We start from the raw sequence: 14,029 nt of genomic DNA on the forward strand, positions 1-14,029 counted from the left end.
CTGAATGCGAGTGCCGTGTGCTAACCATTGCACCACTCCGCTCGGTTGGCGATCGGTGTTCTCCCTTTCTGGGGCACCTTAATGAATAAATTTTTTTATATATAGTTCAATGCCTGTCAGTCATTTATGGAAATGTCATGTACGCTTTACATTTCTAGGTTCTTATAATTATCATTCATTATCTTACATGTTTCAATCTCCAGATGTGCAATTATTTTCCTCACCCCCTTATATTCTTTGCAGATCTAATAGTAAAGACAACGCAAGTATGACGTTGTATGTGCTTTTCAGTTATTGTAGCTTGCTTTTTTTAGTGGACCAACTCAATTCTGATATGATTTTATATGGACTGCGAAAGATGAATTGCATTTTCTGTACGTGGTCTGTGTTTGTAAACATGTTTTCTTTGTTTTGTAAGGATGGAGTGTTTGGAGACTAATGGTCACTCGTTTTGGGCACCTTTACTGAACATATGTTTTTAAGTACCCACAAATACCTGATAGTTATTTCTGGGAATTATCATGCATATTTTATAATTTCTACGATCTTATAAATATTTTTCATTATCTTAAATGCATTTTTCTTTAGAGTTGAGCTGCCCCTCTCCTTTAGTATATCCAAAAGAGTGACAATGCAAATATAAAATTCATATATGTCATGCTGTACTTTCTCCTGTAATACTGTAATAGGGTCTCTAATGTACCAAACCATTTCTGATATGGTTTTATAATATTACTTATATATGAAGTCTGTTATGTCGGATTGTTTCCCTGTAATTATGGAGATGTTTGGAGATCAGGACCCTCTCTTATTGGACCGCACTATTGAACAAAAGTTTAAGAAAAGCCGTACATAGTGGCCGCGGGGTTTGAGGCGCCATCTCACGGATTGCGCCGCTGCTCCCGCCGGAGGTTCGAGTCCTGCCTCAGGTGTGGGTGTGTCTGTTGTTCTTAGCATAAGTTAGTTTACGTTACCTTAAGTAGCGTGTAAGTCAGGGGACCGATGATCTCAGAAGTTTGGTCCCTTAGGAATTCACAAACACCTAAAAAAACTATTTTCTCCTGCTTTCTCTGAAATGTGTTCCATACTCACATTCATCAAAAAATGTCTACTGTTTAGGGAGGTCCGTCGTTCCTCCCCCCCATAACCACCACCACCCCACCCAGATCTTCTGTTTGGTATGTCGAATTAATATTGTCATAAAGTTTTAATCTCTGTGCTCACATTCATGATCAAATAATTTCCACTGTTTAGAAACGTCCGCCCCACAACTGCCCCCCCCCCCCCTGCCACGCCCGTTTTCCATTGGGTACGTGGCATTAAAAGTGTAATAAAATGTTATCTCTATGTTCAAGAGGAATACGTGTTACTGTTATATTTTACTATAGGATACTTAGAAGAACAGTTGAACGGAATGGATAGTGTCTTGAAAGGAGGATATAAGATGAACATCAACAAAAGCAAAACGAGGATAATGGAATGTAGTCGAATTAAGTCGGGTGATGCTGAGGGAATTAGATTAGGAAATGAGACACTTAGAGTAGTAAAGGAGTTTTGCTATTTGGGGAGCAAAATAACTGATCATGGTCGAAGTAGAGAGGATATAAAATGTAGACTGGCAATGGCAAGGAAAGCGTTTCTGAAGAAGAGAAATTTGTTAACATCGAGTATAGATTTAACTGTCAGCAAGTCGTTTCTGAAAGTTTTTGTATGAAGTGTAGCCATGTATGGAAGTGAAACATGGACAATAACTAGCTTGGACAAGAAGAGAATAGAAGCTTTCGAAATGTGGTGCTACAGAAGAATGCTGAAGATTAGATGGGTAGATCATATAATTAATAAGGAGGTATTGAATAGGATTGGCGAGAAGAGAAGTTTGTGGCACAACTTGACTAGAAGAAGGGATCGGTTGGTAGGACATGTTCTGAGGCATCAAGGGATCACCAATTTAGTACTGGAGGGCAGCGTGGAGGGTAAAAATTGTAGAGGGAGACCAAGAGATGAATACACTAAGCAGATTCAGAAGGATGTAGGTTGCAGTAGGTACTGGGATATGAAGAAGCTTGCACAGGTTAGAGTACCATGGAGAGCTGCATCAAACCAGTCTCAGGACTGAAGACCACAACAACAACAACTGTGTGAAGCTGAGTTTCCTTTTTAAAATTGGTTCAAATGGCTCTGAGCACTATGGGACTTAACATCTGAGGTCATCAGTCCCCTAGAACTTAGAACTACTTAAACCTAACTAACCTAAGGACATCCAATACATCCATGCCCGAGGCAGGATTCGAACCTGCGACCGTAGCAGCCGCCTGATTCCGGACTGAAGCGCCTAGAACCGGTCGGCCTCAACGGCCGGCCCTGCAATAGGATATTCCCACTTCTGCGATACCAGTTTAACTCTCTGCGTTCCCTCTATTTAGTTTTAATCATCAACGATTCTGTTCATTTGATGAACATAATTAAAATACTTTGTTCAGTTTTTATTTGGAGATACCTTGTGCATTTCAAATGGTAGGTGCCTATGTTCACTAAGCGATGAGCTGACCTTCTTCAAAGGCTCACGCCTTGGTGTTTGTTACTCTTTACGCATGGCAGAAAGTATTTTTGGAGCAGTTTGTTACATCAGACATTTCTAATTGTTTCTGTATAATGCATGGTGACAAAATGTCCTCTTGATTCTTAAAGATGTCCACTTTTGCCTTAGTAATGTTATTTTATCCTACCTCTGAAGTGACTTTATGTTAACCACTGGCAAAATACCGGACTGAGCTCTGTATGAGCTTTCACCATGTGAATAATGCTATCATTTTTAAAATTTATGGTTTACTCACAAGGTTGACAGCGAGGTTACCTTCATTATTTTCGTTTAGGTTATGATGCAACAAGTACAAGTACATCTCTCATATCTTTCTGGAAGGCAATGACAACCACTCCTTCATCGTTCGTTACGCACGTCACCACCATGAGGATAACGCGGCAGGGCTTAGGTAAAGATATATTACTTGTGGTACGAGGAAAAGTGAGAGATATAAGGCTTCATGTATTTTTTTCCTCGCTTCTCCCGGGGCCATAAATTGGGCGGCAGAATGGGGAAATGCGCATTTACTGCAGGTGTAACGGGCGCTGAGGGCCGGGTGTCGGGTAAGAGATTGCCTCTCGCGGGTAGAGGGCGACGGCGGCGGCCATATGTGGAACTGTTCCCCTACATCAGCCGCGTGGCCACAGGAGCGCCCTGCCGACAGCCCCACTCTTCACCCACGTCCCAGGAGATGACCTGTTCCTTGTCTTTCTCATTACCATAATCTGTCCACTGGTTTGATGTGTCCTTACGTTGATTGTATCCTGCGGCAATTTTGCCCTCTTGTCTTATCAGCTACCACTAGCGTTCCTGCAATCTGAATTACCAGGGTTTTTCCTTCATCCGCGGTTATTAACTCCCGACTTACTTAATCCTGCTTATCATTTAAAGCATTCGACAAACGGGCACCCTCCTATGTTAAGGACTTACTGTGGACGTTTTTCGTCCACAATTTCATTTAAAATTTCGTCAGGTCTTACTTAATTTGCCACGTATATTCATGTTCTTAAAAATATATTTAGTGGGACATTTCAGATGCTGTGAGGTATTTGAGCCTCACAAGATCCTGAAACTGTAATTTAACGTAAGTTCGAAGCCTGCCACGACCAGTGACAATTTTAATAGAGTAATTGAGTCAATCGCCCTGAAGAGAATCGCTGCAAAGTCGGTCAAAATTTGGGCATATGAGCTGTTGTAGTGTTTCGTAATGACGCGGACTAATTCTCAAAATGATTTTATTGCAATTGAATGTTTAATTTCTTATTCACATAACAACCAAACATGTCTAAGCATCGCAGTAGTTGCTGTTGACCCCATTGCCTGACTTCGTGTACTCTCGCTTCCGACCCTGTGACGGCGAAAACCAGGCACTTTCGCTCCCTTAGAACATAATTTTAATTACGAGGGGTGTTCAATAAATAATCCAACACTTCTTTTCTGAAAATAGATTAGTTTTCTTCAGGATTCCAATACACCATATTACTCCCACTGCTTGGCTACAAAACCCTATTTTTCAACGTAGATTAGATGGGTAGATCACATAACTAATGAGGAGGTATTGAATAAAATTGGGGAGAAGAGGAGTTTGTGGCACAACTTGACTAGAAGAAGGGATCGGTTGTTAGGACATGTTCTGAGACATCGAGGGATCACCAGTTTAGTATTGGAGGGCAGCGTGGAGGGTAAAAATCGTAGAGGGAGGCCAAGAGATGAATACACTAAGCAGATTCAGAAGGACGTAGGCTGCAGTGGGTACTGGGAGATGAAGAAGCTTGCACAGGATAGAGTAGCATGGAGAGCTGCATCAAGCCAGTCTCAGGACTGAAGACCACAACAACAACATCTCCGTTCAATCCGAGGGCCTTACGCCACCTTACTGGGAGGGCCCATTTGCCCACTTGGTACCATTCTAATGGGAGACGTTACATCAATAACTTCCCCATCACCCACATACTGATTCCCACGGAGTGCATCTTTCATTGGGCCAAACAGATGGATAGCGAAATGTGCTGTAGCGTGGATGAGAAAGAACAGTACAATGAAGTTTTGCGAGCTCCTCTCGGGTGCGGTGAATTGAGCAGTGAGGTGTTTGATTGTGATCCGTCGATCAACTCGAATGAGAGAGTCCCCACGTTCCAACATTGCAAGAGGGATAGCTGTGTGCGGCCGGCCGGCAAGCGGAAGATCGGAATAGTTTGCAAGGGCTTGTTGCATTTATCAAAGTCGCCTCGGACAACGACTCACGGCGCTTTTGGTCACTGCCAGGTATCCGTAGACATTCTTCAAGCTCCTATGAATATCTACTATTCTCTAGTTTTCTGCCAAAGGGATCTCAATGACAGCTATCTGCTTGGAACGCACCTTCGTTACAGACGACATTTTGATGGCAACGTATAGCACTACCACCTAACGGAACTTCACAAAACCATAAGAGCTGAAGGGGGAATATTCGACGATATCCCACAAAAAATTCCGCATTTTTTAACTGAAATTGGCCGAGAAAAAAGTCAGTTGTATTACTTATTGAAAGCCACTCGTATATGAGAAATCTCAGGCGAAAGTGATATAGGCTAGGCGCCAAATATTTAATACAGGCTGCACATGTTGCCTTTCATTTGCTTAGGTTAACAGTATTTGTCAAAGTGTTTGACTGAATTTTACAATACGTTGGATTGCGAATTGTTGTCCAGTAATAGTTACAAGGTTAACACGGAAACATTACCAGACACTATAGTTAATATCGTACGTGCAACAGGACTATGTGTACGAAAATGATGGAATGGAAATGTCGTGTGACCAGGGCCTCCGTCGGGTAGACCGGTTGCCTGGTGCCAGTCTTTAGAGTTGACGACACTTCGGTGACTTGCTTGTCGATGGGGATGAAATGATGATGATAAGAACAACACAACACCCAGTCCCTGAGCGGAGAAAATAGACCCAGGATACAGCCGGGAATCGAACCTGGGCCGTTAGCTATGACATTCCATTCGCGCTGATCGGCCGAGTAGCTTCTCAGTTGGCCTTAAGAGGCTGAGTGCAACCCATACCAGTCCTACCACCAAGGGAAAAGCCCTGATAGTACCGGAAATCGAACCCGAGTCGTCCCCATGGCAGCCAGGCGTGCTGACGACCCAGCTACGGAGGCGGACGATGTCCAGAGCAGGCACAGATGAAACCGTCCACGAGTCAAGATTGGTGTCAGTCACAACACACAAAGAACTGTGGCTAATAGTGCTTGAGATCGTGAAGCGTTATGGTCATACTGGCGCTGTTCGAACTGAGACTAATGCCACTATTCACCGATATGATACTGGGCAAGCTGGTGTTGGTATTATCAACGAAATCCCTACCAATCAGTCTTGTCCTACTGTCATCGTCTACGGCAATTATCCGATATCCATCTCCTCTTGGAAAAGCTTGTCCTCCAAAATAGTTTATGTTTGAACATCTCGAGAAATGTAAAGACATTCATTACATAACCCCGCACAGAGTTTTTGCATCGCATTTACACTTTAATTCCGATACGTTGCAGAGGAAATGAGTTAACCGCCCGACTCCCATTGACTTCCACTGCGGCTCTATTCAGCTGAATTGTATCCGACTTCACCGTAACTCTAAATGATCGAGCAAAGCTGATACATAACGCCGACTACAACTCACAGGAACAATATGAAATTGATATGGACCAGAAAGGCGGGGGAAGTTATATCTGAAACAATATTTCAATTTTACTGTGAATTGCATGTTTCTGTTCCAGCTTTTGACTCGACTACCTAGATATTACATCAACAATTTTCCTGGGAGGGTAACTTGTGAAATAGTCCTATTTCAACTTGCAGGTAACCGGATCTGTTCTTCTTCCATAACGATCCCCTCGGTCCGACGAATGGGAATTGATCGGTACTCATCTCCAAGCCAAAGTGTCTCACCAGTAAGACTTAGAAGTTATTGAATATTTAAATAAATAAGAGTTTCATTTGTAACAAAAGCTAGAAACAATAAAACAAGTCACATAGTTTGTGAATGTGAAGACAGCTGTGCGACAAATATTTCACGTTGCATCATAGCTCAAACGAACGTCGGGAGAAAATAGCACTTTACTTTCAATGAAACAGGTATATGAGCGGTGCCGTTGAATAGAGGCACATCGCGACCAGTTCTCCAACTCAGTTCTTCTCAACTCGTTAGTACAACAGCACTGAAATACATTTAATTCGCTAGACACTTAATAATACCTTTCTTACGTATGGTAAGAAGACAGGAAAAACTAGCTCTCATAATTTCAATCTATAGTCATCATTCCGAAGTCTCATTCAAGACTGATTTGATCCATCTCTCCACGAATGTTTTCCCTTGCAACTAACTAGACACCAACATAGATCCTCCAGAAACTTCTTATTACAGTCTAGTCTTCGTCTCCTACAAGGTTTAGCCCCTTATCCTCCCCATAATTGCCGCCATTACCAAATCAACTATTACTTGATGTTCCACGGTCTCCTAAAGAACTACCTCTACTTTTAGTGACGTTATGCAGTACATTTCGTTTCTCCGCAGTTAGATTCGGTACCTCTTTATTAGTTACCCAAACCACCCAACTAATCTTCAGGATTCATATACAGCACCAGATTTCAAAATTTACTATTCACTTCCCGTCTTCTCTGATTATCTTCCGCGTTTTACTTTTGAACACTGCTACACTCAAGGCCAATACTTAACTAAATAATTCCTTGTATCAATATAAGCCACAAACATTTGTATCAAGTAGGATGAACAAGCAAAATCGGTAGTACGACGGACGTACTTACGACTAAGATTTATTTGGAGAATTCTAGAAAAGCTTAGATACTGCCAGCTCAGATTAAAGAAGCCTATGAAAACGCGCTAGTTGACTCGTAAACGGTCAATTCAGTCGGAATGAGAGCTTCATTCAGATGCTTAAGGTCTGTCCATGGGAATGGGATGAGGAAACACGGTGTTCATTTCGTCAAAACCATCAATATGTTTCAGAACAACAATGTATGGGACAAACTGTAAACGCTGCTATCGAGTCCACAGTCTATCTCACGAAAGTATCCTAGAAACAGGATTAGATAGATCACAGAGCATACTGAAGCGTGCAGATAATTATTTTTCTGTGCTGGATTTTTTGGTAAAACAGGAGCACTTTGAGAAATGAAAGTTTGTGCACTGCATAGTTAGCCTACTTCAAGAGCATTTATGTAGGTAGCACTACTAAATGTGTCGTCATAAACTGAAATATTCGTCTACACAGTCAAAAAGTTTCAGCGCAGATACCTTAAAATATTTTCTAACTCGTTTCTATATATCGTGCCCTTCGAAGCGGCGTACCAGCGGCCTGAATAAAATTAAATTTTGCTAGAGCTACGATCACAAAAATATCAATAATATTGTAACAGTTATCTACATAAAAAGGTTTATTAATCTGCATTAAATACCTTAATGACACCTGGCGTCTATCTACGGTATTTCTAAGAAAATCTACGAGAAGTAGGAAAATGAAATGTAAAGACTCTGAAGAGTCGAAATCTTGATTAAAATATATCTACACCGTCGAGATATGATATACGATTGATACAAGGAAGCAGTCTCAACGAGAAACACAGTGTTCTAAACAAAAAGGTAAGCAAAACCACCATAGTTCCATTCCTGCACAGGCAGCAGTTCTAATTCATTAACGGTCTCTTTCTTCACAAATGTAGGAAATACTGTACTCACAGCAATTTTGTTCGTCCGACCCATCGCCGCAATCGTCCTCAAAGTTGCACACGGCGTCCTCTGGGACGCAGTAGTGATTGGCACACTTGAAATGCGTCACAGGACACACGAAGGACTCTGAAATAAAAATGTTCGAAAAATTAAATAGTAACTTAACGTACATTAGAAACAAACTTCATGGGCATGCAATGTCACATTGAACCGATGACAATGGCACACTCTAAAAGCGTCACAAGATGTATGAAAACCCACAAAAGAGAAAACTGTTTTAACATTTATTATAATCAAAGTAAAATAGGAAAGATAAATGGACGTACAGAAGGATGAGAAAAACAGAAAGGAAAGATAAATAATATAAAGGATAAAGTTAGCATAAAGAAATAGAGAAAGAACGCAGAAACAAAAAGCAGAACCAAATTAAGACGGTATAAACGAGGAGGAACTGAAGACAACAAAAGGAAAGAGAAACAGAAGAAGGAAGAAAGAAGTGTAGAAGTAACAGGAGAAGATGGAAGAGAATAAGCCGGATACCAATGAAAGAGAGGAATCTAAGATAAAGAATTGTAACGTCGTGTGTTCGAGAAGTTGATTTTTCTGTGCGAGGTGTTGTTAGTTGTATTGACTGTTGTACACTCAGATCTTAGCGATGTTATCTGCCGGTTGGACCTAGGGAAAGAGTGGGACCGTTTGTCCAAATATGTCTGCATGTGCGTCATGATGACCCTACGATCGATTCAGCTAAAGTTGAACTACTTATTCGTATTTTCGGCTAGAGAACAGTTTCTTTTCGGAATGTGACCACTACACGATAAATCGACTAAAATACTGTACTGTTTGTGGAAACTGTGATGTCACAATCTAAGAAAGCAAACTAACATAAGTAACTAAATGTCGTGTTTTCGAAGAAGACCTGTATGAAATTGTCCTATATTGATGACCAACATAAGTACATAATAGGTCCCCTTAATTACTACAGCGGACAGTAGAGCTCTGTAACTTGGTTACTGCCCTTACTAAAGCTGCACCATACTTACAAAAGTACTGTGTTTAACATCAATTGGAAAGTGTCTGGGAGAAATCGAAAGATATCTATCAAGAAAAAGATAGCGCTCTACACCAAATAATATGTAAGCACGCAGAAGTATAGAGTGAAATAAATAATAATAACTTTGTCGTGCTAATAGAGCGTAAAATAATAAGATGTATATAGAGAGAAAGAGCAGTTAGTCAGATTATGTCAATATATCCATGGATTGATCAGAATACTCGAAAAATTCATCATTAACTAACAACTGACTCGTTAATCTCCACACACTTGTGCTAGCCGATAGATCGCTACTTGTCTAGTTACATCTTCAGGAGGACTCGAATGTGTACTATTCATACAGGTCAGAGTTTTCTATTGTAATAGATACGCCTACGATACAGTTACTACTAGAATTTTCTGTTGTCCACTACTTAGTGCCAATCAAACTACTAAAGCTTATAATAATCAGGATAAAAACACCGCTGAACTGATATTACAATTAAAGAGATGCGTACACTGGTAATAAACACATTTTGATCACTGCCCGTAGCGAGACTGAATGCCACCTTATGGCGTTGCGGCTACGTGGCACGGTAAGGAAACTATACAAGCGGAACTGAGACGAATGGTAAATCATTCTAACGACGGTACGGTCCCCAAGTGGGGGAACGTCACTGACAGGAGCGGCTTCAACAAAGTGTAGGTCATTATGTTTCCATGCCTCGGAGCAAATATCTCTGAAACTCCGAAGCTGGTCGGCTCTTCAACTGCTACTGTCGTGAGCATCTATGGAAGGTGCTTGAAGAGCGGTGAAACCACTAATAGGAGACAAAGTTTTGGACATCTTGTCACAGAACGCGGAGAGCAGAGGTTTCTCGGCTTTGTAAAACAGGGGATGCAGCGATCATTAGCCGATCTGAGAATTCCGGTGCGGGCACAAGCCTTTCGGACCACATTGGTCGGTGCACATTGTTGGACACGAGGCTCTGTCAGAGACGATCTGTAGGAGTTCCCGTGACGACCCAAGTAGACCATCAGTTACGACTGCAATGAGTACGGAATCATCGAGTTGGATCGTGGATCAACGGAAAACGGCCGTATCTACTGCGTTTCTAGCCACAGCAGTAGATGGACGTGTCCGGATATGCTGTCATCCAAGAGAACGGCTGCTGGAAACTTGTACTACTTCACGGACGCAAGCCGGTGATGCAGCAGCATAGGCAGTGAGGAAGACCTATCTGGTCTTCCTTGTCACACGTAGTACACTAGTGGGCATTGAAATTGCTACACCAAGATGAAATGCAGATGATAAACGCGTATTCATTGGACAAATATATTATACTACAACTGACATGTGACTACATTTTCACGCAATTTGAGTGCATAGATCATGAGAAATCAGTACCCAGTACAACCACCTCTGGCCGTAATAACGGCCTTGATACGCCTGGGCATTGAGTCAAACAGAGCTTGGATGGCGTGTACAGGTACAGCTACCTATGCAGCTTCAACACGACACCACAGTTCATCAAGAGTAGTGACTGGCGTATTGTGACGAGTCAGTTGTTCGGCCAGCATTGACCAGACGTTTTCAGTTGGCAAGAGATCTGGAGAATGTGGTGGCCAGGGCAGCAGTCGAAGATTTTCTGCATCCAGAAATGCCCGTACAGGACCTGCAACATGCGGTCGTGCATTATGTCGTAACACGTCTGAAATGTAACGTACACTGTTCAAAGTGCCGTCAATGCGAACAAGAGGTGAACAACGTGTAACCAATGGCACCCCATACCATCACGCTGGCTCATACGCCTGTATGGCGATGACGAATACACGCTTCCAATATGTGTTCACCACGATGTCGCCAAACACGGATGCGACCTTCATGATGCTGTAAACAGAACCTGGAAACGTCCGAAAAACTGACGTTTTGCCATTCGTGCACCCACGTTCGTCGCTGAGTACACCATCACAGGCGCTCCTGTCTGTGATGCAGCCTCAAGGCTAACTGCAGCCATGGTCTCCGAGCTGATAGTCCATGCTACTACAAACGTCGACGAACTGTTCGTGCAGATGGTTGTTGTCTTGCAAACGTCCCCATCTGTTGACTCAGGGATGGAGACGTGGCTGCACGATCCATTACAGCCATGCGGATAGATGCCTGTCATCTCGACTGCTAGTGAAACGACGCCGTTGGGATCCAGCACGGCGTTCCGGATTACCCTCCTGAACCCACCGATTCCATATTCTCCTAACAGTCATTGGATCTCGACCGACGCGAGCAGCAACGTAGCCATAGGATAAACCGGAATCGCCATAGGCTACAATCCGACCTTCATCAAAGTCGGAAACGTGATGGTACGCGTTTCTCCTGCTTACACGAGGCATCACAACAACGTTTCACCAGACAACGCCGGTCAACTGCTGTTTGTGTATGAGAAATCGGTTGGAAACTCTCCTCATGTCAGCACGTTGTAGGTGTCGCCACCGGTGCCAACATTGTGTGAAATCTCTGAAAAGCTAATTATTTGCATATCACAGCATCTTCTTCCTGTTGGATAAATTTCGCGTCTGTAGCACGTCATCTTCGTGATGTAGCAATTTTAATGGCCAGTAGTGTAGTAATCGAAAGCTCCATGTCTACGTGAGAATACTGCGAACGGCTTGCAACTTGATGTTGTACCCACTAACGATGTCATTTTCCAGCAGGATAAGTGTCGGTGCTACTGCTGTTTTAAGAGCATGATATTGAACCCACACTGATGTTTTGGCCAACAAACTCGCCTGATTTGGACCCGAGGGAGCACATCTGGGACACCACAGGGCACCAGCTCCATGTTCACAAACCACTGGCCCTCAATTTCCGGGTACTGTGCGCCTTGTGCGGAGACATCTGGTATAGATACCTCCTGAAACCTGTCAAAGACTTGCTGAATTCATACTATACCTGTTCATTTATAATTTTCTTCATACAGATCGCTCAATCAGGGGCCCATAAATGTTTGATCACATAGTGGTAGAAACCACACCTGAAAGAGAACTGGCTGTATGTACGTCATCAGGATCATCATCCTTGTCGTCGTCGTCGTCGTCGTCGTCGGTATCGTCCCTTCCCACATCGTCGTCGTGGTTCATTGATGGTACTGATATCACCAAACATTAGTGTTTTCGGCAGTACGCAACAGGCTCCTCCAACTGTTTGTGAATGTCATCCACCCAGCATATATTAGCTCATGCCTTGGATTTTCCTTATCTTGTAGAATCCAACAAACTACTTCCATGCACCATGTACAATATACATAGTGCAGTCACATGAATGAACGTCCGCCTATGTTGGACGGCAAGGTGCAGCAACCACTCACAGAAGGCAGGTGGCAGAACTAGCAGTGGATGGTATCTATATTGTGTCCAGGAAGGACATGTAAAGCAGCGCAGCAGTTGTGGGTAATGCAAAGTCGGAGTGATTTATCTGACGTCCAATAGAGCATGATTAATGGCTTTCGGGCAAATGGTGGAAGCATTTCTGAAATGTCTGAGTTTGTAAACAGTTCGTGTGCTGCCGTGTTTAAAGCACACCGTGCATGGAAAAACAGCGCTATCCAAAACTGATGCCGACGCAACTGTGGTACACCAAGGGCCTCATATGACAGCGGTCAACGGCGGCTGTGGATATGTGTACGGGCGAAAATATGTGCAGCTGTAGAGCCAATGGCGCCCATATGAATGAAACGGCTACAAAGAGCGTCTCCTCAACCACCGTTCAGGGAACGTTGCTTTGTATAGGCCTCCGTAGCAGACGCCTGGTTCATGCACCCATGCTGATTCCTGTTCATTAGTGACGAAGATGGAACTTGCACGCCAGCACCGTAAATGCAAGTCCACTGAATGGTTACATGTGCCCTTTTGAGATGAATCACTTGTTATGCTCCCTGGGACAGATGACCATTGGCGTGTACGGCGTGAAACGTCTGAAAGCAGACACACTGGTAGCAGGTGGGAGTATTTTGGTCTATACTCCCTTAACCTTCAAACTTCCCTGATTTAAACAAAGCTGAAAATCTACAGGACCCCCTCTATCGGGCTGTAAGCGCAATGGATCCTCTGGCGAGAAACCTGGCGCAGCTGGCCATAGCAGTGGAGTAGGCATGGCTTCAGATCCCTGTCAGTACCTTTCAGAGACTATTCACACTCTTCCTGCCGGCCTCACTTTGTAAACTGTGGTACTGAGGCTTTTGGCAGATAGTCACATTAATGTGACTGGACAGTGTGTTTTCGTGATTAATTTCGCACTCGCTTGCATTACATCTTCATTATCGTCATCTTTCACTCGAGTCTGTTCCTTGATAAATTTGCTTATATTCTTGTTCCTCTTAGAAAATGTTCATATATTTTGAAATGCATTCGTATTAAAACTCAGAATCTCACTGTCATAAGCCAGAACTGAAGGTAAATATAACGTCTGCAGTCACATCGAGACGTCATCGTTGAAAACCACTTTTAATTTAATAAAATAACTACGCCTTACTTTCAATTCGTTTGCTGTCATTGTCATCAACGGTGATAAACAGAAACAATCATAAATTCTACATGTAAGTACATTATTAATTAATACATTTCCTTCCTTATTTGGTAATTGTATATTACGAGGGCTAGTCGGAAAATAAGGTCCGATCTATAGCGAAATCAAA

The 14,029-nt window shown here is 42.8% G+C and overlaps 1 protein-coding gene across 1 annotated transcript in view; it reads right to left on the minus strand.

Moving 5' to 3' along the window:
* LOC126235164 (G-protein coupled receptor GRL101-like) overlaps positions 1-14,029 on the minus strand; it is a 412,667-nt gene that overhangs the window by 369,892 nt on the left and 28,746 nt on the right. The window contains exon 3 of the mRNA XM_049943896.1: positions 8,318-8,434. Within this exon, the coding sequence (XP_049799853.1) occupies positions 8,318-8,434 (117 nt within the window). The remainder of the gene's footprint in view (positions 1-8,317; positions 8,435-14,029) is intronic.

Source organism: Schistocerca nitens, chromosome 2 (genome assembly GCF_023898315.1).
Source record: "Schistocerca nitens isolate TAMUIC-IGC-003100 chromosome 2, iqSchNite1.1, whole genome shotgun sequence".
Classification (NCBI taxonomy): domain Eukaryota; kingdom Metazoa; phylum Arthropoda; class Insecta; order Orthoptera; family Acrididae; genus Schistocerca; species Schistocerca nitens.